Here is a 25211-nt window from a genome sequence, read left to right as displayed (position 1 = left end):
ACTTTTAATTTTGTTCAAAAGGGTCGTTAAACTTTATTAGCGTGTTCCTAAAAAACAGATACATTAAATTGTGTAGCGAAGCTACTCTTAATATATTGTCGGTTATGGGTAGGAAATAAGTACTTGAAACATGATTGGAATTGGCTTCAATTAAAATTCATTATGACCTCTGAACGTGGGGTCCTCAAATAAGTTTGTAGGTCTTATAAAATATTTTTTGTCTTACCCGTTTTTCATCTGATTTTTTTTAGCTAAAAGAAATGTTTTTATTATATTTAGCGCTTATTCTCATTTTTTAATTACTTAAACATTTTTAAATTTTTGAAAATTGTAATTTAATTCAGTTGTATTATACTTTAAAGTGGAAACGCTAATTTATGCTTAATAATGTATTCTTTAAATTTCCACAAAACATTTAAAACTTTCAACCCACAAACAAGGATAAAATTTCTATAAAAAAAATACTTACAACCCAGGAAATTTTTTTTCAGAATGCAAATTAATTACCTACAATGAAAAGAGCTTTCTGTGGAATTTATTTTTATTCTTTGATTTAATGCCAAAACGGCCTTAGTTATAGATGCACTACTTATAGACAATATTATCCTTGTGGTTATTATATTCATTAAATATGACTAAGAAAAAATAAGCAGATAAACAAAATTATTGCTTCTGTGGACTAAATAATGGTTGAAAAGTTTGGACCAACCAATAAAAATTTGATTAAAGTATAAATTGGTTTTTAAATCCACGAATAAAAGAACGCGCGTATAAAATATCCTCCCTCGCTAATTTCCCTTTGTTGTTATTAGCTTGATATTGCTGCGCTACTTATGGAGATATTGTCCTTGTTAAAATAAAAATTTTTATTAAGAATACTCATCCTTACCCTGTGTATCAAAGACCGTCATATATTTATGGGTCATTAAAAGTCATAAAACAATAACGTTTACTTGAATACGTAATGAATAATAACCTTTCGGAATTGAGCTGCTCTATAATTTGCAATTTAAGTAATCTAAAGAATATGTTATTTTTTATATCTATAATGGGATTTGAACCTTAAAAATGTGAAGAAAATAAAGAGTAAAAAATCAAAAATGAGAAGAAAAAAAGAGTAAAAAATCAAAAATGAGAAGAAAAAAATACCACGCTTATTTTGATTACTTTTGCTTTTTTGGTGGTTAGTGACATATTTTTAAGGGCGATCTACCATTCCTGAAGAAAATAGCTTAAAACAAACCCGGAACCTTTATTTATTTCCTGAAAGTCATAACCTTATCGGTTCAGTGGTTAGTGAGCTATCAAGTGACGGACGGACAGACATCCGGACAATCATAGTATTTTATATAACTCATGTTTCATGCCTAATTGTATAGTAACTAACGCCCCTGCCCTTATGTGCTCTGTATTCGAAGCGGTAAAAAGTGCAGATAAATAGTCTAAAGCCACCACAAGGTTTGAATAAAAAAGTCTAAAATACTTAAAGATAAATAAAATATGATTAAATAATTGTTCTATGCTACTTTACACTATATTATCCTTTAGACGTCCTAGGGGGGGGGGGGGTAATGGGGCGATTATCCCCCCCCCCAAACGATTTTGGGGGGGTAAATACCCCCCCAAAAAATAAAAAATCTCTAATGAAAAAAAAATTTTTAATACTAAATATTTAATAAATTTTAATTATGGATGTGCTATGCTACTATAAACTATATTATCCTTGTTATTTCTCTTTATCTACAGATACTCAAATATAAATAATATATAATAAAATAGCTATGCTATGCTACTATAGACTATATTATCCTTGTTATTTCTCTTTATCTACAGATACTCAAATATAAATAATATATAATAAAATAGCTATGCTATGCTACTATAGACTATATTATCCTTGTTATTTCTCTTTATCTACAGATACTCAAATATAAATAATATATAATTAAATAGTTGTGCTATGCTACTATAGACTATATTATCCTTGTTATTTCTCTTTATCTACAGATACTCAAATATAAATAATATATAATAAGATAGCTATGCTATGCTACTATAGACTATATTATCCTTGTTATTTCTCTTTATCTACAGATACTCAAATATAAATAATATATAATAAAATAGCTATGCTATGCTACTATAGACTATATTATCCTTGTTATTTCTCTTTATCTACAGATACTCAAAGATAAATAATTTATAATTAAATAGTTGTGCTATGCTACTATAGACTATATTATCCTTGTTATTTCTCTTTATCTACAGATACTCAAATATAAATAATATATAATAAAATAGCTATGCTATGCTACTATAGACTATATTATCCTTGTTATTTCTATTTATCTACAGATACTCAAATATAAATAATATATAATAAAATAGCTATGCTATGCTACTATAGACTATATTATCCTTGTTATTTCTCTTTATCTACAGATACTCAAATATAAATAATATATAATTAAATAGTTGTGCTATGCTACTATAAACTATATTATCCTTGTTATTTCTCTTTATCTACAGATACTCAAATATAAATAATATATAATTAAATAGTTGTGCTATGCTACTATAGACTATAGTATCCTTGTTATTTCTCTTTATCTACAGATACTCAAATATAAATAATATATAATTAAATAGTTGTGCTATGCTACTATAGACTATATTATCCTTGTTATTTCTCTTTATCTACAGATACTCAAATATAAATAATATATAATTAAATAGTTGTGCTATGCTACTATAGACTATAGTATCCTTGTTATTTCTCTTTATCTACAGATACTCAAAGATAAATAATATATAATTAAATAGTTGTGCTATGCTACTATAGACTATATTATCCTTGTTATTTCTCTTTATCTACAGATACTCAAATATAAATAATATATAATTAAATAGTTGTGCTATGCTACTATAGACTATATTATCCTTGTTATTTCTCTTTATCTACAGATACTCAAATATAAATAATATATTATTAAATAGCTGTGGTATGCTACTATAGACTATATTATCCTTGTTATTTCTCTTTATCTACAGATACTCAAATATAAATAATATATAATAAAATAGCTATGCTATGCTACTATAGACTATATTATCCTTGTTATTTCTCTTTATCTACAGATACTCAAATATAAATAATTTATAATTAAATAGTTGTGCTATGCTACTATAGACTATATTATCCTTGTTATTTCTCTTTATCTACAGATACTCAAATATAAATAATATATAATAAAATAGCTATGCTATGCTACTATAGACTATAGTATCCTTGTTATTTCTATTTATCTACATATACTCAAATATAAATAATATATAATAAAATAGCTATGCTATGCTACTATAGACTATATTATCCTTGTTATTTCTATTTATCTACAGATACTCAAATATAAATAATTTATAATTAAATAGTTGTGCTATGCTACTATAAACTATATTATCCTTGTTATTTCTCTTTATCTACAGATACTCAAATATAAATAATATATAATTAAATAGTTGTGCTATGCTACTATAGACTATATTATCCTTGTTATTTCTCTTTATCTACAGATACTCAAAGATAAATAATTTATAAATAAATAGTTGTGCTATGCTACTATAGACTATATTATCCTTGTTATTTCTATTTATCTACAGATACTCAAATATAAATAATATATAATAAAATAGCTATGCTATGCTACTATAGACTATATTATCCTTGTTATTTCTCTTTATCTACAGATACTCAAATATAAATAATATATAATAAAATAGCTATGCTATGCTACTATAGACTATATTATCCTTGTTATTTCTATTTATCTACAGATACTCAAATATAAATAATTTATAATTAAATAGTTGTGCTATGCTACTATAGACTATATTATCCTTGTTATTTCTCTTTATCTACAGATACTCAAATATAAATAATATATAATTAAATAGTTGTGCTATGCTACTATAGACTATATTATCCTTGTTATTTCTCTTTATCTACAGATACTCAAATATAAATAATATATTATTAAATAGCTGTGGTATGCTACTATAGACTATATTATCCTTGTTATTTCTCTTTATCTACAGATACTCAAATATAAATAATATATAATAAAATAGCTATGCTATGCTACTATAGACTATATTATCCTTGTTATTTCTCTTTATCTACAGATACTCAAATATAAATAATTTATAATTAAATAGTTGTGCTATGCTACTATAGACTATATTATCCTTGTTATTTCTCTTTATCTACAGATACTCAAATATAAATAATATATAATAAAATAGCTATGCTATGCTACTATAGACTATAGTATCCTTGTTATTTCTATTTATCTACATATACTCAAATATAAATAATATATAATAAAATAGCTATGCTATGCTACTATAGACTATATTATCCTTGTTATTTCTCTTTATCTACAGATACTCAAATATAAATAATATATAATTAAATAGTTGTGCTATGCTACTATAGACTATATTATCCTTGTTATTTCTCTTTATCTACAGATACTCAAAGATAAATAATTTATAATTAAATAGTTGTGCTATGCTACTATAGACTATATTATCCTTGTTATTTCTATTTATCTACAGATACTCAAATATAAATAATATATAATAAAATAGCTATGCTATGCTACTATAGACTATATTATCCTTGTTATTTCTCTTTATCTACAGATACTCAAATATAAATAATATATAATAAAATAGCTATGCTATGCTACTATAGACTATATTATCCTTGTTATTTCTATTTATCTACAGATACTCAAATATAAATAATTTATAATTAAATAGTTGTGCTATGCTACTATAAACTATATTATCCTTGTTATTTCTCTTTATCTACAGATACTCAAATATAAATAATATATAATTAAATAGTTGTGCTATGCTACTATAGACTATATTATCCTTGTTATTTCTCTTTATCTACAGATACTCAAAGATAAATAATGTCTAATTAAATGGTTGGTTAAAATAAATTGATTATGAAAGTAACATGCTGAATACTAATATCATAAAGTAAATGATAATATGTTTCAACAAAATAGCAATGGATTGAAAAAAACAGCCATTCAACCATCTACCTAAGAATTTTTACCAATCCCCCCTCCTCCTCTCACAAAAAAAATGTAAAACATTTTCTCGTATTCATTCGAATCCGGTGGATAGGAACCGGTTCTCATCCATACGAAAAAACTATGTCTAGCACCGTATTATAACCAGTTTTCTACGAATATAAAACTGTACAATCATAAGATTAAAACCAGTTTTTTTAGCCCATGCCTTCAGCATCTCGGGGCTAAAAAAACTAGTTTTAATCTTATAATTGTACATTTTATATCCGCGGAAAGCCGTTTATAATACGATGCGAGAAATAACTATTAAAGCTCCCTCCCGCCTCTGCCCTTCCTGGCTCCTATGAGTTGCTATTCGGCATTTTCTATTATAGAAAGTAGTAAAGGTTTTTCTCGTATTCATTCGAATCCGGTGGATAGGAACCGGTTCTTATCCATACGAAAAAACTATGTCTAGCATCGTAATATATCCAGCTTCCTACGAATATTAAAATGTACAATCGTAAGATTAAAACCATTTTTTTAGCCAGTGCCTTCGGCATTTCGGGGCTAAAAAAACTGGTTTTAATCTTATAATTGTACATTTTATATCCGCGGAAAGCTGTTTATAATACGATGCGAGAAATAACTATTAAGAAGCTTAAGATTTCTACTGAACTGATTGTGTTCTCATTTTTTAAAAAACTTAGTTTTGGTCCCAGGATAGTTTTATGCTATTTTATTAATGTATTTATACCTTGGAATGGTTTTATGCTATTTTCTGGCTCCTTCTGACTTCTTAATTGAATACAGAGCCCATAGAATCTAGGGACGCAGCCGCTAGTAGTTTACATAAAGAATTACTATCAAAATTTGCTATTTTTGTTAGCCTTCTGTTTTATAGAAATTCTAATGTTTATTTATTCCATATTAAATAAGCAAATTTAAATTTATGTTATAGGATTTTTTTTATAAACTATGAATTTTAATAATAGTTAAAATATTGTGGTCAAGAAACCAACTTTTTCATATCCATATTTATATATTTTTTCGTTTTAGTCTTCCTTTATAAAATTTCCAATTAAGCTGTAAATCTACTTTATGAATACAAATGTCTGTTTGTCTGTTCTTCCATCAGCTACGATTAAGAGGTAACGTGATTTCCTCGGCCACTATTTAAATTCGATTTCTTGTGAGGATTATTCTTATTAAATTGCTTGTAGTCGTTAAATCAGTCTTTCCGTCAGACTTAGGTACTGCTCTGGAGTCCAATTGTTATAGAAAATATGTATATTTCTTGGCTGTCAATTTTTGATATGACTACTAAACATCTACTCATCAATCTGTTGTTCTTACCTATACATTTAAGAATTTGCTTCCTATGGATAAAATCAGCCTTGTTTCTACTAAATGTATTTATCTACATAGCTTAACTATCTATATATTTTCTTATCTATTTATCTTCAAATAACCAGTGAAAGGCCTGAACATTGTCTGAATACAAATGTATGAATGGTATTCAAGGATAATCAATTTGGGTATTTTTATAATAGGGTCTAGAATTTTATACATTTGTTATGTCTAATAGGATTCGTTTTGTTTTTAATTGTGACCCCTTTAGTTGTAGATGAAATTAAAATTATTTTTAAAAATTTCAGCTGTAAAAAAACAAAAGTTTTATACCTAACCAAAAAGGTGAAAGTAAAACATATAGTTTAGTCAAAGTTTTGTCCTTAAAATTGTATCCCTTAATTGTAAATCGCTCCAAATTACCCAGCCTCTATTATTTTGATTACATTTAACTTTTTTCTTTCATCATTATGGTCAATTTTAACCATATAAATATCTACCTATCTGACTATCAATTTTCTAACATCAAGTCTGTCTGTATGTCTGTAACGGATAGCTTTGGTCGTACTTTCAAACAGTTATATATCTAACTCAGACATAACATTTATATTAGTAACAACTGCTGCTTCATTATTTTCATTATTAATCACATCTCTTGTAAGAGGGAGTTAAACAATATTAGCTTGGTCGTTTAGTCGTAGATCCAGAGAATTTTTTTCCTCTTTTGCTTTTTACTTACTTTCTTTTTAAATCTATTCCTCTAATTCTGTTTTCTTCATTTTCATTTTTTCTCTCTTCCTCTCTCTCTTATCAACTCTTTCTTCATCTTTTCCTTTCTTCTACAGATTGTACTTGAATTAAAATTAAATGAAATGTATTTTCTCTTTGTTTTTAATTACTAATAGGCCATAAGACAAAATTATCAATTGTTTAGAGTCATGCATTATTACTTTTAATAGTCATGCCCACAGTAGGAATAATCTTGACCCAATAATTAACAGCGAAGATACTATATAGCTAACTCATGGCTGTATTCAACATCTAGCTAAACTGCAATAGACTGAAGAGGTTGCCATGTTCCCCGAATTATATTTCTATAGAAATACTATGAAGAAAAGACTATTTATTTTGGCTTTAGACATTCATTTAGTAGCGCATATACTTTTCAATTAACTTTAGTCTGTCTGTAAATATAGTTTTTTCTATGTTAATTAATTACTAATTATTATCATTGATTTCAGCCATTCTTTGTTGAGCGAGTGTTCCAGATATTTGACAAGGATGACAGTGGTTCCATTTCGTTCCAGGTAGGAATTTATCTTTTTTTACAACAGAAACTCTTTAATTCATTAATTTGCTTGTTGTTTGTCTGTCAAAGGCATACAGGAGCTGCAACCTGAAGAAGCGGAATCTTTACAAAAGATTTAAGCCGCCTATATTTGAAAGTAGCTGATTACAATTGTCCTACAGAATGTCTCCTAATACATGACCAATATACCGACGGACCAAGTAAGTTGCATACTGGATGCGCAAATTAAGTAATAGGGATATTATATAAACACTAATATACATAATTTAAATCTTACATAAACCTTTGTTTTCCTTCAGGAGTTCTTGGACGCTATTCACCAATTTGCTGGTCAAACTCCAGATGACAAAATCAAGTTTCTCTTCAAAGTGTATGATATCGATGGTAAGTGTCGGCTATATAAATATTATTAACACTAAATTAATTGTTTACATCTACGAGTGTATGACTCAAAAAGGTCTTTGTAAAAGCGTGGCTTTTACATTATTATGATTTGTACGCTCGTTCGTCTGTACGTTCGTCTGTTCTACGTCGTCACGGTTAGCTCTTTTCGTTAATTTAGGCATGTTGAAATTTTTCTATCGATTGTTTACCTATGATTTAATAAATCTATTTATTTGATTTTTGGAACAATGATTGGTAGGACAACAAAGAACAATATTTTCTCGTATTCATTCGAATCCGGTGGATAGGAACCGGTTCTCATCCATACGAAAAAACTATGTCTAGCATCGTATTATATCCAGCTTTCTAAAAATATAAAAATGTACAATCATAAGATTAAAACCAGTTTTTTAGCCGGGGCCTTCGGCACCTCGGGGATAAAAAAAATAGTTGTACATTCTATATCCGCGGAAAGCCGTTTATAATACGATGCGAGAAATAACTATTAAGTGTTTATGTTCATTTGTTATACCGCTTGATTTCAGAGCTTGATGTCATCCTTGTTTTTTTGTAAAGAGTACAAAATATCAATTTAAAATGTACTGTTGTATTATTGAAAATATAATTTGTATTGAAAAACCACAAATGTTGCCGCCCCTGCTGAGACCATGTCTGCCAAACTTTAATCTGTCTATCTTTTTGTCTATTTTTATCTCTACTTTATAACTATGTCCATCTCTACTATCTATAAATCTACACCTCTACTATATACAGGGTGGGGCAAATAAGACCGGACAAATTCTAAATTCTAAACAAATGAATATAAAATCGTCAATTTTAAAGATTTTATTGAATTTTAAAAACTGGCAAGCAAAATAGGTATATGACTATTAGATTATTCAATAAAATCGCCGCCAGCCTTAATCACCGCCTCTACCCGCCTCCTCAACCGCCGGCAGGTCAAGATCTAAATGTACCTGTCCAAGCTGGCGTAGTTCTCCTTGATAGTGGCAATGGGGGAGGTCTTTGTGGTATGGGCACGTCTATTGGTGCATGCTTTAAAATAGCCTCAGGCCCAAAAGTCCATTGAATTAAGATCGGGCTGCTGGGAGGCCCCATTTCCTTAGGAACGTGAGTAACCGCAGGATCCAAATTCGCCCAACTTTCAAGCTACCCTTATACACGGAGGCTCTTATTTGGACCACAGTTGAGCAAGAACGACGTTCTTTACCTTTTTGGAAATGGCATGAAGCTTCAGCTAGGGTTGTCAGCGCAAACCATAGTTTAAAATCAGTTTTAAAGTTCAATATTGGTCCCTGAAGTCAAGTACCGAGAAATTTCCACGAATTTTCACGGGTTTTGACGTTTTTAACATCTCAAAATCTGACCCGTTTCTCTTTGCTGGAGTACTACGGCCAAGCCATTTCAGATAGAGAGCTCTAGTCTTTTCTAGTGTCTTACTTATGTATCTAACAGTATCCCCAGCAAGTTGCATAACTCTACCTCACCTACAGATGGGCTGAGGTCAGATTTAGTGGGCCCTAATCGAGAATCCAGATTAAACCACCGGCGCATTTGGAATCTGCTTTGTTGAATATATGCGCGGCCAGCTCGTTGTACACGTCCATCTTCGTCTAAAGATTTTTTTGTGCTTAAAGGTCATTACCTAAGCTTTTTATAGTGTGGTCAAACGTCCTGATTGGTCAAGTAGTTTTGGCTCTATGGCCGTTTAAAGTTTGTCCGGTCTTATTTGCCCCACCCTGTATATCTCACAAGGGAGGGGACATTTTTATTACACCAGTTCACAAAGTATTAAATAACTTTTCTTATTCTCTGGCTTATCAATCTTGAGGACTTTTATGGAATTTTGATTGGTTGGTTCATTAAATTGAGTGTTTAAACTCTGTCGCACTAATTTTAATCTACAGAAAGGATAATTTTGTGTATCATCATTAGGGATAGGCTATTTCTTTCCTTTAAATTACTTTATATCTCACCTATCTTTCTAAACTAGATCCATCTATTTATTTTCATATTTTCTACTTACTATAATTGAAGGATTGAACTAAAAACTACTAGTTTGGGGGGCAAAATAATTCTTTACAAGTCCAATTTAACTATTTGGACATCTAAATAACTATGACTTTCTATCTATATATCTTTGTATCTTAAACTTTATCTATCTATCTGTATATCCATCCATTTATCTATCTATCCATTTCTGAATGTCATGCTGATTTAAAACCTTTGAAATTGTTTAATCCACTTCTTCTATCTTCATTCTTATTCCTTATTTAGATGCGTATCTTCCTTACAAATGTACATCTAACAGATTGTCTATTTTTAATGTCTCTATTCCTTAATTCTATATTAATAAAGAGGACTATGACATATGACATAAAATAACATCTAAAAAATTTTAGCATGGTTAAATACATATTAAATTTAAATTTTCTTGTATTCATTCGAAACCGATTAATATCCGGTGCATTAGAACCGGTTCTCATTCATCGAAAAAAAATTATGTCTATCATCGTATTATATCCAGTTTTCTACGAACATGAAAATGTAATATCATAAGATTAAAACCAGTTTTCTTATAATTATACATTTTATATCCGCGGAAAGCTGTTTATGATGCGGTGCGAGAAAGAACTATAATTAACTTTAGTTTTGCATTGACATCTGAAGAAAACAAATATGCTCCAAAATATTTATAATATCTAAATAAATATATAACATTAATTTTCAGTTTGTGAGGTCATAATTATCAGTCTTATTTCTCTCTGTATTTTATTCCACTAACTCTAAATATCTCGCTCTCTCTCTCTTTGTCATCCTTGTTTTATCTCTTTCAAATGCCCTTCCCTGTTGTAGCACCCTGCTGACATAAAACTATTTCTATAGATGCTGAAGATCATGCTATTACAGCAGAATTACAGCATGGATAACCTTGCTTATGTGCTGTGATATTACTTTAATTGTAGGTATATAGACCCTGGCAAAACCCGACCAAATACCTTACCAAAATTATTCAATTATGTCAATGAAGTGCTGTGAACTGCAATCTGCCTGTATCTCTATCCATCTACATATATCTAGTATCAAAGTGTCTTTCTATCTGGCTTTAAGCTATTATAACTAAATAGCTATTTTTGTTTCTTTGTCTTGCTATCTCTATATCTGTCTATTTATTGACGAACGAAAAATAATTAGTTTCTATCTAAATTGATGTCTAGCTATCTACTATTCTACCTATCTTTCTATGCATAAATCAAATTATATATCCATTTTAAAGTATATGATAGGCAATATATCTTTATTTTCCAAATATACAAAGTTTAAAGCATTTTCTATGCAGAAAGAATAAAGTATAATTGCAGCTAGTTTGTTATTTTATAATGCCTTTTAGGTCATTATAAAACAAGCATAACAATTTACATATTAACGGAATTTTAAATAATTCAGTGCCGTTCCAGAAAATTTACGTTAGTTTAGCCCCTTAGCCTATTATTCCTCAATTATATTGACTGACAGATTTTTAATTAACCATTGCTTGAAGTTTTACCAATAATTTATCAAGAAAATTTTTCGTCCAATTGCAAAATATTATAAAAAATACTGAATAATTGAGCAACATTGACCCTGGAAGAAAAATTTACTCAACAAAAAGATTCTTAGAATTTGCAATTGGTATTTGCTTAAATTTAACATATTGCCATGTCCATCCTACCCTATCGGATTATTACTCTATTAGTAGATACTCTATACCTATACCATTATTACCGTATTTAACTTAACTGTTCTTTTTAATCTGGAACGTTGTAACCTCAGTGTGGCTATGTATGTCCTTATTGACACCCCCCTACCCCATCCCATAAGTGGATAATATATGTATGATTCACTACACAGTAAAAATGTTGATATTAAAGAGAAGCCACGCTTCAGTATAGTAAATCGTACACCCAGTTAAATTTATTATGTGCATTTGTATTAAAAAAGTGGTTTAAACAAAAGCAGTAAATATAGGTTGGTTTTCTTGTTATTTGGGGTATTCTAGATACTTATTTGCTACATACATTATGTACATGGAGAGGGTTACTTTTTACTTGAATTTACTAAATATTTCAAATGTTGAATAATTCAGAAACTTGGCCAATGTAAGGCATTCACATCTCAGGTTTTATTGACCTGAAAGAGCTTTTGATTTATCAACAAGCAACTTTTTAAAAATCCATCTAAAAGGTATCTTAAATTGTCCACAAAATTTAATTTAATTAAAAAATAATATATATAATTAGCTGTTTGTAGAAATAAATGAAACTTTTTTAGATATTTAAAAACTAATCCTAATAAAGTCTGCTTCCTATCAAGGCTCACTCCTATAATATACATCTATTCAAAACTGAAATAACTCAACAATCCATTTACTAAAAGCCATAAATAAACTGCATTTAAAAATTTGCACTATAAACAATTTTATAAGCATGAAGTTAAAAAGTCTTATTTTCAATGCGTCTTTTTGCCGCCCTAATTTCCTGTAAAAGTGGTAAAAATGCACTTTTACTGTGACGAAATTTACATGTAGAGTTATCTATTTATAGGCGGGCCTTGTAATTTTTATATACACTTGATGTTGGTAGTTAAACACAATGTAGATAATTTTGGATTTTTAATCAAGAAAAAATTGATAATTCCTAAAGTTTTCCTATTTTATACAGTTTTTATATCAGTGGCTGTAGCTTCAGATTTATATAACATTAGTGAGCTCTCCATCTTAGGTAACCTTCACAAAGGTCTCGTTGTGGTTTTAGGCTATACTATTTTCATATTTAAGTTTTGGGCTGGTTTAAGGCTATATTTCTCTTAGATTTAAGCTTTAGAATCTTTTAAGGCTATTTTTCTGCATTTACCTACAAGGATGTGTCAAAACCATCTTGAAATTGCAGAGCCCACCTGGCACTTTATTTCATTATTTGAAGGTTCACTATATATAAGGCAAATTTGTAAGTAGGCTATTTACTTAAGGCATTAAAAATAATGCTTTTACCTTGTTACTTTGATAAGCAGATAGTTTTAAGCAGAAACAGACACAAAGCTTATTTCATCTGTACATCTAGGTAAATTATTTCATTTAACATTGAAATAAGTATCTAATAGCATTGAATAATTGTGAAGGTTTATTTATTATAAGCGATTATATCAAATAAATCTTTATTTCTTCTTTTGTGCCTTGTGACTTGAATATTCACAAATTATTTGCATTCTTGACTCAATCTCAATTCATTGTCCTTTATGCATTAGTGCATTATCTTACATAACACACAAGAAAGCTGCTTAAAATTGCATTATCTCACTAGCTAAAAGAAGGGGCATATCTTTCTTTAAACTTTATTACTTTAAAAAATTCAACACTTTTTTGTTTTACATAGTTTGGCTTTTAAATGCATGAAACCTATAGGTGGTTTTCAGCTGTCTTGGGGGTCAACACAAAGTAGAATTGATGACCTTTATATCTGTCCCCTAAGTATTATTTCAGATATTCTTTGCTTCTTGGCTATACCATATTTCTGTATCAAATGATTTTTTCCACTTTGATGATTTTGTTCAATCATAAATAATGTAAAGGAGTATCCATTTAATGCCCAGATTATCAGTAAATAAAGTTAAGTTTAAGTAGCTTAAAGCAGTAAAATGTATGCAAACTGCAGTTAAATAAGTATATCTAGAGTATTGCATACTTACAAGCAAATACACCCATTATCCGGAAAAAGAATAGAAATTCCTAAAATTAAATTAAAGTATTTGTTTTTAAATTCCATTACTGTAACAAGAACGGAAACTTCTATGACAAAATTAGTAGGGAAATATGGTCTTGTGGAATAAAGTTATTAAAATGCTAAAATGTGATAATCATAATTACCCTTTTATAACATAAGAAATCAGCTTTGATTAGAAGATGTTTAAAATACCAAGATTTCTTTTAATCGAATAAGTAAAATATTTGGATCTCTAACGTTTACTAAGATTATTTAATGGAACTTTACTTATTTTGATAATAATATCTTTTTAAAACTTTCTATCCAAGAACTATTTAATGCATAAAGAAATTTATTCAAGCTAGCTAAATAACTATATAGCTCACATCAAAGACATACGCTTGATGAAAAATACATGCACCTAGAATATAATCTTGTAGAAAATTTTGCAAAATTTAATGGTCAATATGGATTTTGAGAAAATTTAGCCATTATCACTAAGCTACTCTTTTCTTTCCTGCTTTTGTTCCCCTAATTTTCTAAATTTTTTTCCCCACTTTGGTAATTTTCTCTCTTTGTTTCCTTTCTTTTCTCTTTTTTCTCCTTATCTCGTTCTGTCATCATTATCCCTCTCTATTAAAGAACCATTCGCAAATTTACCCCTTCCTCTTTCTTTCCTTCTGTCCCTTTCCCTTCTCTCTCACTTTCTTTCACTCTAAAATGTAATTTGGTTCGGAGGCATATTTTTTGAGTGCATAAAAGGTTCAGATTTGCCTGCGGAGTGATTTGCACTCTCTCAATATCTCTAATTTACTACTAAGGATAAACTCAAAATTTGCAAGGATAAAAGACAAAACAAATATTAGATTTTTCTATGATTGCTTAAACTAAAAATAAAATATCTTACAATAATGTAAAAATACGACAATTTTCAACAGATTAAAGTATTGCGCCAAATTTTTATATGCTTTTTTTGAGTTACACCGTCATTGATCTGGTGTATGCTTGTTAGTATGTATGTAAAATGTATATAATATATTTATTATGAAATTGATAGAGAAATTTTAACTATTCATCATAAGAATTTTAAATTCCTTCTTGTATAATATGAATACTTGGCGTTTTCCCCTTTTTTTTAATTTTGAAAATTTGAGTACCCCCCCCCCCCCCAACAACGAACAACTATTTTAGTTTAGGTTAGGTTATAGGCTAGGGAGCCGAGCGCTGCAGCTAGGCAGGCAAGGGGGCCGAGCGCTGCGGCCAGAGTTGTTCGTTGTCGGGGGGGGGGGGGGACTCAAATTTTCGAAATTGAAAAAAAAAAATTCTAAGAGGATAATACCGAATACTTAAATAGTCATTGAACCAGTGATATGCACTGGGTTTAATTAGGAGGTGACTTGAACTAAATAAAGTATGCTTTCTGTGTATAATCAAAGTACATAGTTTAATATATGTTTAATGTTTTGTTTGTATAATAATCTACTGTTATTTTTATATGGATATATTTTTTCATATTAATTAGAGGATATTTTTAGCAAAGTAAAATTAAAAATTGTACATATAAAAATTGGTCCTGACCTGTTGACCTCTCGAGGCCAACAAAACTGGAATTATTCTTATATTTTTTTATTTTATAATCAGCAGAAAATTGGCTTTAATATAATGCAATAGACCACTGAGTTATCTGGTAAACAATTTCAGAATCGTTGCCCATTTAAATGAATCATTCTCAAACTACTATGGATCAAAAAGAATTTTTAGGGTGAATACTAATTTGATTTTTTAAATGTATGAATATACGAATGGATTAAGTAAATTATAGAATAAATTTGTTACAAAAAGTAAATTTAGATTTCTGACTGAAATGTTTTCGTATAAGGTATATTTGTTGTAACTTATTATCTATCTACAATGATAATGACTATCTATGATAATTAATGTATTAATCAAATTACTAATTACCTTCATTTAACAAGTTTCATCTTTTAGGAGAACTACGAATTAACAAAATATTAAGCGTTAACAAAACGGGATGGTTTTTCATATAATTTTAAAAGCATAATCTTAAACATAAAAATAGATTTAATATTTACAAGGGAGTCAGATTGCTGATATAATGTTTACATTCCATAAACATTGATAGAAAATTTGCTTTAAACTTTTTAAAAATGTTAAGGTCTTTTTTTATTATTTTATGAAACCTATTAAAAAGTATGTAAACTTTGGGTTAAAATAACCCTTGGGCATAAAGAATGCATGTTTTAGTAGCCATTCTACTCTATGATTCGGAATATTTTTTGGTTCGTACAAACAGTAATTGGTCACGTCATTTCCACGAATCTATTAAAGATAGAGGGCTACATTTTAAAATTTCCGTGGCTTAGCAGAATCTACTTAATAACACACTGTAACTAAATTTGTCTGTCCGTCTATTTATCTTGCCGTCAAAGCTATAGTGGATTTTACGGAGTAACGGATGCTGTACTGAAAAGGCATCTTCAGTTTTGTATTAAAATACTAACAACGCCATTAAAATTTTATTAAATAAAATGATTTACTTTCCATTTTACTTTTGCTGTTTGTGAATAAATCGTTGTCAACCTTAGTTTTCCTAATATGTACATATTTTCTATATTTATGCTTTTACACACAGATATGATTATGATAAATTCAGAACAATGATGGTTGAATTAATCTACAACTCTTTCTTCTCCAGTTTTATCAATTACAAAAGACAAAAACTTACCCAAAGAACTGAGGACAGATTATTATCGTCAATTGTCCTACTCCTTACTTTTACAGACGAATGTTTTATTATGAAGTAATCAAAGAACGGTTTATTTGAGAACTAACTATACCAAAGGGCAATGAGTAGATCTCTTAGAACTTGTGCAGTTTTTCTGTTAGAAATCCTGAATTTGTAAAAAAAAAAAAAACAAGAACAAGTATATGCATTGGCAATAAGAAACAACAACCCGAGAAAGTTTTTTGGTAAACAGAATTACTTAAAAATATTAAAAATTGAAAGGAGTTGGACCCATTAGGGGTTAACGACCGCTGGGGCTTACTAAAGCTAATCTTAACCTAGCCTTTACAACATTCAAAAAATACATACCTTTTTATGGAATGTAGTTCAATAGAAAACATTTGCTTCAGAAAATAGTAATACACCCAAATCCCTCACTTTATAACAGTAAATAATTGAATCAAAATGAGACTTTATTTATTTATTTATTAGGTGTTATAAAATTGGGTTTTATTGATCTTTTATTGATTAGCTTGCCTATCTATCTATTTTGTCTGGCTGGTAAATAGATTATATGATTAGCAATTTTTTTTTAAAGCACTCTATCTCTCTATGCTTTCCTCTATTTGTCTTATTTTCAAATTTTTATCGTTACTTATTTAGTATCTAAACGCCATCTATTAATTGATAAGCTACCTATTTTATCTATGAGTCAATCCATTCATTCTTATTATACCCTTTCATCTAACCATCTCAATACTACCAGCCATACAAAAACAATAAATAAGTTCGACTATTGATCAATGTATATGTCATTGTCTATCTATATAAGTAAGTCCATTGATCTATTCATCCATTATCTATCCATCATTATACCTAGTAAATGAAGAACATATTTATCTGTCTATCTATTTCTGTTGATCAATCAATGCGCCTAATTTTTTATTGTATTCTTCCCACCAAATTTACTGCCTAATGTCTATTTGAGATATGTACAATACAAAACAGTCAAATTAATTAACAGCAAAACAGGTGTCTTTCCTTGTGAAGCTTATCTATAATTATGGTCGGTCCCTAAGTACGCCAGCTTTTATCTTTTTAACTTTTTAATCTTTACCATAACGTCTGTAAGCGTATTTTAAATATATTGATTTATTAGATATTTTGACATTAGTTTTATCTTATATAGTTGTCCTATTCAAATTGTAGTTGAAAATATCTATCTTATCGAACCATTTATTTGGCTATTTATCTTTTTTAATATATTGTTCAATGTGTATTTGTTTTCTTTGCTCTTTCTGTATATTGTCATCCTTGTTTCCCCATTACTCCATTTTTTTTTCTCTACAATACATAAACATTTTATTACACGTTATTTGAAGAATTAAAACAATTAAGCCAAAGTGTGACACTACATTAGCAGGTTAATCAAGACTAAAATTATACTGTCATACTATGATATCAAATAACTTTAGAATGCAGCCTATCATGTTTCCAAGCCCAAAATGGTTTGAAAAATTTATTAGGGAGACCCGAGATAATTAGTGTTATATTGTCCCTAATTATAATTTAATCACACCAGTTAGTATCTATCTATCTATTACCTACTTTTGGCTAGTATTCTATCTGTTTTAATTGCTAATTATGTTATGCCTATCAATCTATCTTTCTGTTTATCATTTTATTTATTTATTTTTTTTTTACTGTATATATATACTAGTGGCTACGCCCCCCGAGAGGCCTCTAGGGGCCTTGAGCAAGGGAGAGTCGAATTTGATAACCCAATTTATTATTTTAGATTTTTCAAGAAAAAGAAATAAGAAAGAAAAAAAAATTCTTTTTAATTTTTTTGTAGGGAAATTTTTTTCTAGGGGCGATTTCTCTTGGGAGGGTTGTGTTACCCTCCCAAAAAATAGTTATAAACCTTCCTGGGACCTATGAGAAACTACTCTGTTAAGGAGAGCCCGATCGGTTCAGCGGTGATGCTGTGAGTATTGGTTTAAAAAATATGACGTAACAAAAAAATTAGCCAATGAGAGGCCGTTATTGACCAATGGCGGCATGCGTAGTGGACTCTCATTGGCTAATTTTTTTTGTTGCGTCATATTTTTTAAACCAATACTCACAGCATCTTCAGCGGTTAGCGAGATCCTTCGGTACACAAAAACAGACAAACAGACACACATACACACAGACAAACAGACACACAGACAAACAGATAGACATCCTGTTAATTTATTATAAGGATATACTTCTTGATAATTTAATAACAGTTTTAATAAAATTAAAATGACCTAAAATGAAATGTGTCGCTTAACATATGACATCTTATAATAATATTCTAATATTTTCTAAAATATCTCATTATATCATCCAATGGTATCTATTTTAGTCTATATCTATCTATATTATCTTCTATCTATTTATCTTTTAAGGTGAAAGTCTGGTTCAAGAGACGAAGTTAGTGCATATTTTGCGTGCCTATGGATGGATATATCTACTTACCTATCTGTATCTAATGTATATTAAGGTGACAGCCTGGTTCAAAAAACGAAGTTACAACATGTTATCTATTTAACGCCTTGCTACCTATCTATCTTATTATCTATTTATCTATCTATTAAGGTGACGGTCTGGTTCAAGAGACGGAGCTACAGCATGTTATGCGCGCGTGTATGGACGAGAATGGGATGAGTTTTGATGAAGATAGCATTGAAGAATTAACCAGGGCATTATATCAGGTTAGTTGATGTCTTATTTGCTATCCTTTTGCCGTCTAGTTGCTCTATTAATATATTTATACTATCTATCTAGAATTTACTATCTATCTTTACTATCTATGTATCTATCTAACTTATTATCTCTCTATCTATCTTAGGACGCAGCCCAGGGAGGCGGGAGAATCATCTATCTGTCTATTTAGCATATTATCTATCTATCTATCTTAGAACGCAGCCCAGGGAGGCGGGGGAATCATCTATCTATCTATTTAACATATTATCTATCTATCTATCTTTGAACGCAGCCCAGGGAGGCGGGGGAATCATCTATCTATCTATTTAACATATTATCTATCTATCTATCTTAGGACGCAGCCCAGGGAGGCGGGGGAATCATCTATCTATCTATTTAACATATTATCTATCTATCTATCTTAGAACGCAGCCCAGGGAGGCGGGGGAATCATCTATCTATCTATTTAACACAATAAATATCTATCTATTCTAGGACGCAGCCCAGGGAGGCGGGGGAATCACGTATTCCTCACTAAAATCTCAGATTAGTAAACACGATGGTCTCCTTGAAAATCTTACTATCAGGTAAATATGGATATGGTTGGAGGGAGTAATAATTTATCTGCCATTGTCCTCTCCCTACATATTTACTTTTATTATAGCGGCTACGGCACTACTGTCTCTAGGGGATATTGAATGAAATGTGGTACCTCCACTTTGGTTTTCAAAAGAAAAAGTAAAAGTATTATTGGATAGGCAGGTATTTTTTTCTAGAAACTCTTGGGGTAGAGGAGGTACCCCCCCCCCCCCCCCCAATTTAGATTAAATCTTCTCTGACGCTATATGAAGGTTCAGTGAAAAAGAAAAACCATATTGGTCGAGCGGTAAGGGAGATCTTAAGTTAGAGACACCCACAGTGAGACAGACAAATAAATATCCTATTACTTTTACTTTTAAGGATACATTTATCTAGCCTTTTATCAACCTATCAACTTTTTATTTATTTCAGTATTGACCGATGGTTGGTGCCGCCAAAACCGCGGAAACGCCAGCTCTTCCGCCAAGCCATGGATCATGTCTTTCCAGGCAAAAATCAATCCTTACATATACATATTCTTCAACCAATCAACAATGATTTTAATGATGCAAACTGTTTATTTGGTTGATTTAAACTATTTTAAGAGTGTGTTTTTTTTATAAAATCTTAATATATAGCAAAAAAAATTAATTATATGTTAAATGATAAATGTAACAGATTGGAAAGGGTTTTATGTGCTGTTGTAGTAATTTACGTTTGATAAAATAAAAGTTATTTTAAAATCCAATATTTTTACATTAAGATAAATAAATGTAAGGCAAAATATTTTTTTTCTGTATTCCTCACAGTGGTGTGCGGTAGGGTGGTTTCACTGTCAACTCCTCCATTAAATTTGCAATTGTGAAGGCCTACCTTCCCCTTTTTTGCCCATAATAGTTTCACAATCCCCTGGTGAATTACTGTGCACACCACTGTTTCCGTAGGTTGATTTAATACTAAGGATTGATTTCTGTATCAGGACACCAATTCTTCTCCTCAACATATGTTCGAAATAATGCTCCGCTCCTTGGATTCTACCTCATTTTCATTCTTGTTAACATCAGCTTGATAGCTTCCAGATTTAAGTCTTATTCTTATCTTAGGTAAGATATAAATTTTCTATCTATTTTCTAATTATCTCCTATCTATTTTATATCTATTTTCTATCTATTTTCTCATTATCTCCTATCTATTTTATATCTATTTTCTATCTATTTTCGATCTATTTTCTGTCTACTTTCTATCTATTTCTATTTATACTTTTATCTTTCTATCCATTCGTATATCTATCCATCCATCTATATTTTACTATCTATCTTCATAACTACAATCTATATTTAATAAATATATTTTACATGTTTATCTTTTAATCTATCTGTCTATTTTACCATCTATTTATACATCCATTCATCTATACATCTATCTGTCTTTCTGACTATCTTTTTATACATCCATCCATCTTTGCATCTATCTTTCTATAATACCATCAATTTTTACAAACATATATGTATGTATATTTTTCTGCCTATTAAAAAATGATTGTTGACTGAAATGAGATGTCTCTATTACAAAATGATATTTAAATACGAGAAAATAGGCATTACAATTCAGGGGTAGAGGGGTCAATACTAATTAAATTAATCTACTTTGTCCAAAAATCTAATTTTCTAAGATAATGTATACATAAGCAAAGCATAGAAGTCCACGGGCAGGGGTAAAGAGGTGTTTACTTCCTCAAACTTTGAAACCCTTCCTTTTACCCCCCTTTAATTTTTTTTAAATACATTAGATTATTCCTTTCAAACCTTTGAAACCCCTTATTATACTCACCTCAAAATAAAAATCTTGGACGTCCCTAAAAAATAAATAAAACATTTATAATCCTATCCCTTAATTCCTAAATATAATATTACTATTGGCTACTTTAAAATATGAATATCATCGCTTATTCAATCTATTCAATAAAAAGTTATCTAAATTGCCTTACTATCTTTTATTTCTCTCTCTCTCTCTCTCTCTCTCTCTCTCTCTCTCCTTTTTTTCCTATCTCTCTTCTAACTATCTCTATCTTCCTCTCTCTATTTCTCTCTCAATCTATCTATCTTTTTATCTTCCCTACTCTCTCTGTCTCTATTATCCTTTCCTTATCTATTTAATAATCTATATTTTTATTAGAAATATCGATGGTTCCAGAAATTGGTCTCTGATTATTGCCAGAGCAGCAGGTAATACATTTTTTTGACATACAGACAGACATAAGAGTCTTATAAAATAGCTTCACTTTAAAAAATCTATTTTTTCTAGCTATTTTAAAAGCCGAAATTTGAACGTAAAAGTATAATTAAGAATCGCTTAATTTGTCATTAATGTTTAAAGTCAATAAATCACACCTTAGTTTAAACTGCAGCTTCCATAGTTGATTAATAGCAAAGTATGACAGTAGGATTACTACCTGGGATATCCTGCTAATGTCCTATTATAGAACTATTGCCGACTTTTTTGAACCGGCCTAAAATTTTGAAGATTATTAACGATTGGGTTTCAGAAAATATCACAAGAAAAAAATGTAGCTTAACTTAAGACGTTAAAAGATATTTCCTAATGATGCTATGTAAGGCCCGTGAAGTTATTGGTAAGTGGATAGGGATCAGTTTTAGCACCCTAATGCATAGTTATGACAACAAGGCAAAGGTCATGCAATCAAACAAATTAATGTTGTCTATTATCATGAACTTCGCAAGATTTGAATTGCATTGGATATCAGATTTGCAATTTTTTTATATATTACATTGATAAAACACTTTAATGTGTTAACGATATCTTAGAAACTATATTCTAAAACATAGAATAATAGTACACTAGTAGGCTGACATAGGTTCATATTCAACTGTCATATTTTGGTATTAAATAACTTTAAGAATTGCAAAATGTGCGAAATTTTTTGCAATATTTTAGTATGTGTGTGTTTAGGTGTGTGTATGTTTGTTTACTTATATAAATGTTCATTTCTTGTGTGTCTGTCTGGTTGTTGTTAGAGATTATATTTAATGTACTTAATTTTATTTATTTTTCTTTGTGCTATTTCTATTTTCAATCTATTTCATTTTTTCTTGAACTTTTAAATATATTTTGATGGATTCTATATATCTATCTATTCCCCTAGCTAGCTTTGTAAGTACATTATTTTATCTGGAATAAATGCTCCTAGTTGTGGGAATCTTTTCAAGAAATATCAGAACCCTATCTGATATTATATCTAATAAATTTGATCTATGTATTTCAGGGCAATGTTTAAATTTCTGCTGTACCTTCGTCTTATTACCAATGTTACGATTATCAGTCACGAAACTTAGAGAAAAAGGTATGTACAATTAAATCATGCACATTTGTTAAAATTTATTAGAACCCGTATTCGGACGGAAAAAAGTATACATTTTTTAAAGCTAATAATTTTAGGTAGAAATTTACTCAAACATTACATTGAAATTTAGTTTAATTTCTTAATATTTACTTTATATTCTACCACAGCACAAAATATAATTATACTTTAAGATCTACCTACTTATACTATATCAGATACATAATGTCAACCACCCCCAAGGGTATTAATAAGTATCTTTTATTTTTAAGGATTAAACTATTGGCTGCCCTTGGACAAGCATGTTAGCTTCCATGCGCTGACCGGCAAGCTTATAGGAGTATACTCTCTTATACATACTATAGCTCACTTGGTTAATTTAGGTAAGGGATAGATAGATAAAGAGATGGATAGAAAGATAAAGAGATGAATAAATAGATAAAAAAGATGGATAGATAGATATATTGATTTAACCCCCACTCAAGTTTTCCTAATTTTTTATTAAACCTGGGGAATTTTTGGCCCTCTACCTTTAAAAGGAGCTCATCTAATTTGGGAGGGGTCATTCAACCCCCCCCTTCCCCCTCACCCCTGACTGATTAAAGGTGCGGAAGGGGATCCGACTTTTAAGGGTTAAAAGGATAGTTACAAAGATAAATAAATATATATGTACATAAGTAGATATTTTGATGGATTTGTTGATGGCCTAGTTGATAGATAGATACTTGGATAGACATGTTTGATCTAAAAGGAGCCGCATATAAAAAAATGTCCAATTATCAAAATAATTCAAATATAAAGAATTTTTAGATTTAAATGATTCAAAGCCAAATATTTTAATGCTTAATTTTGCGTGAAGTCCCAAATATTAGAAGCGCAGCTTCTTTATAAATATGTACCATCCGTCACTTCGTCAGAGTTAATTTACAAAGTACATTGTTCACTTTCAATTTTGTCCCGAATTCTATCAGACACAAAGTTACTGATTTTTAATTTTTAACGTTTTGTCAACTAAATATGGCTCTGGCACTCGTGGATTTAGATGTCCTTGTATATTAAGATGTGTATTTCTTAAAATAAATCAAATTCTTGAGTAAATGTTATTTTATATTTTTTATTATCCCATATTAATATTTAAATATATTTTTTGTTTAAATTTTTCTTTTTTCTTTACCTCTTACTTTTAAGTAGAGATCTTATGGGATAAAAAAAAATTGACGATAAATTGATCAATTAATTTGAACATTATACCCTTTCTGTAATATAAATTAAAAGTACCAATAGTTTTAAAAGCCAACTAGTGAAATAACGTGTTTAATAATTTACAGATCAATCCCCCTTCCCTATCAATCTTAAAGGAATTCTATATAATAAATTTGTAGCTGGACGAACAGACGAACTTACTCTAAACATGGAATAGCTGCGCTGATTTAAAATTATAATAATAAATTTTAGCCCACAGTAGGTCAATCAAAAATTAACATACTGTTAAAGCCCAAACATAGAATTAACTCTAAACCTTTGAAATATTAATTATTAGGTTGAAAATAATTTTCAATCGCTTACAACATGTTGTTTCAAAAAATATGTATGTTTAGTAGTGGATATGTAAATTAAAAAAAGTTTAGTTTAAAATTTTTACATCTTAAAAAGGCAGATTTTTACTCATGGATTTTAATGAGACATTTGCATTATTTTGATCATTATACAACTTATTACAAAGTATCATATATACTAGTATTATGTATATTACACAATATACTAGCGACTACAGCCCTAGAGGTCTTTAGGCACACTTGAGAAGGGGGGGGGAGTCGACCCATCATTTATTTTATTAAAAAAAGATAATTTGAAAAAAATTAGGGGGGGGGGGAGTTCTCTTAGAAGAACGGAGATAACTTCCCCC

The 25211-nt window shown here is 29.5% G+C and overlaps 1 protein-coding gene across 1 annotated transcript in view; it reads left to right on the top strand.

The window, feature by feature from the left end:
- LOC145327230 (uncharacterized) overlaps positions 1–25211 on the top strand; it is a 379853-nt gene that overhangs the window by 314438 nt on the left and 40204 nt on the right. The window contains exons 12-20 of the mRNA XM_080170817.1: positions 7679–7744; positions 8046–8130; positions 19261–19376; positions 19864–19955; positions 20380–20531; positions 20927–21050; positions 22123–22172; positions 23231–23308; positions 23578–23688. Of these exons, the coding sequence (XP_080026943.1) occupies positions 7679–7744; positions 8046–8130; positions 19261–19376; positions 19864–19955; positions 20380–20531; positions 20927–21050; positions 22123–22172; positions 23231–23308; positions 23578–23688 (874 nt within the window). The remainder of the gene's footprint in view (positions 1–7678; positions 7745–8045; positions 8131–19260; positions 19377–19863; positions 19956–20379; positions 20532–20926; positions 21051–22122; positions 22173–23230; positions 23309–23577; positions 23689–25211) is intronic.

The sequence above is a fragment of the Acartia tonsa genome, chromosome 1, assembly GCF_053477335.1.
Source record: "Acartia tonsa isolate MP-2025a chromosome 1, ASM5347733v1, whole genome shotgun sequence".
In the NCBI taxonomy this organism is placed as follows: Eukaryota; Metazoa; Arthropoda; class Copepoda; order Calanoida; family Acartiidae; genus Acartia; species Acartia tonsa.
Note: the sequence above shows the minus strand (reverse complement) of the source record. Positions and strands in the feature narration are given on the sequence as shown.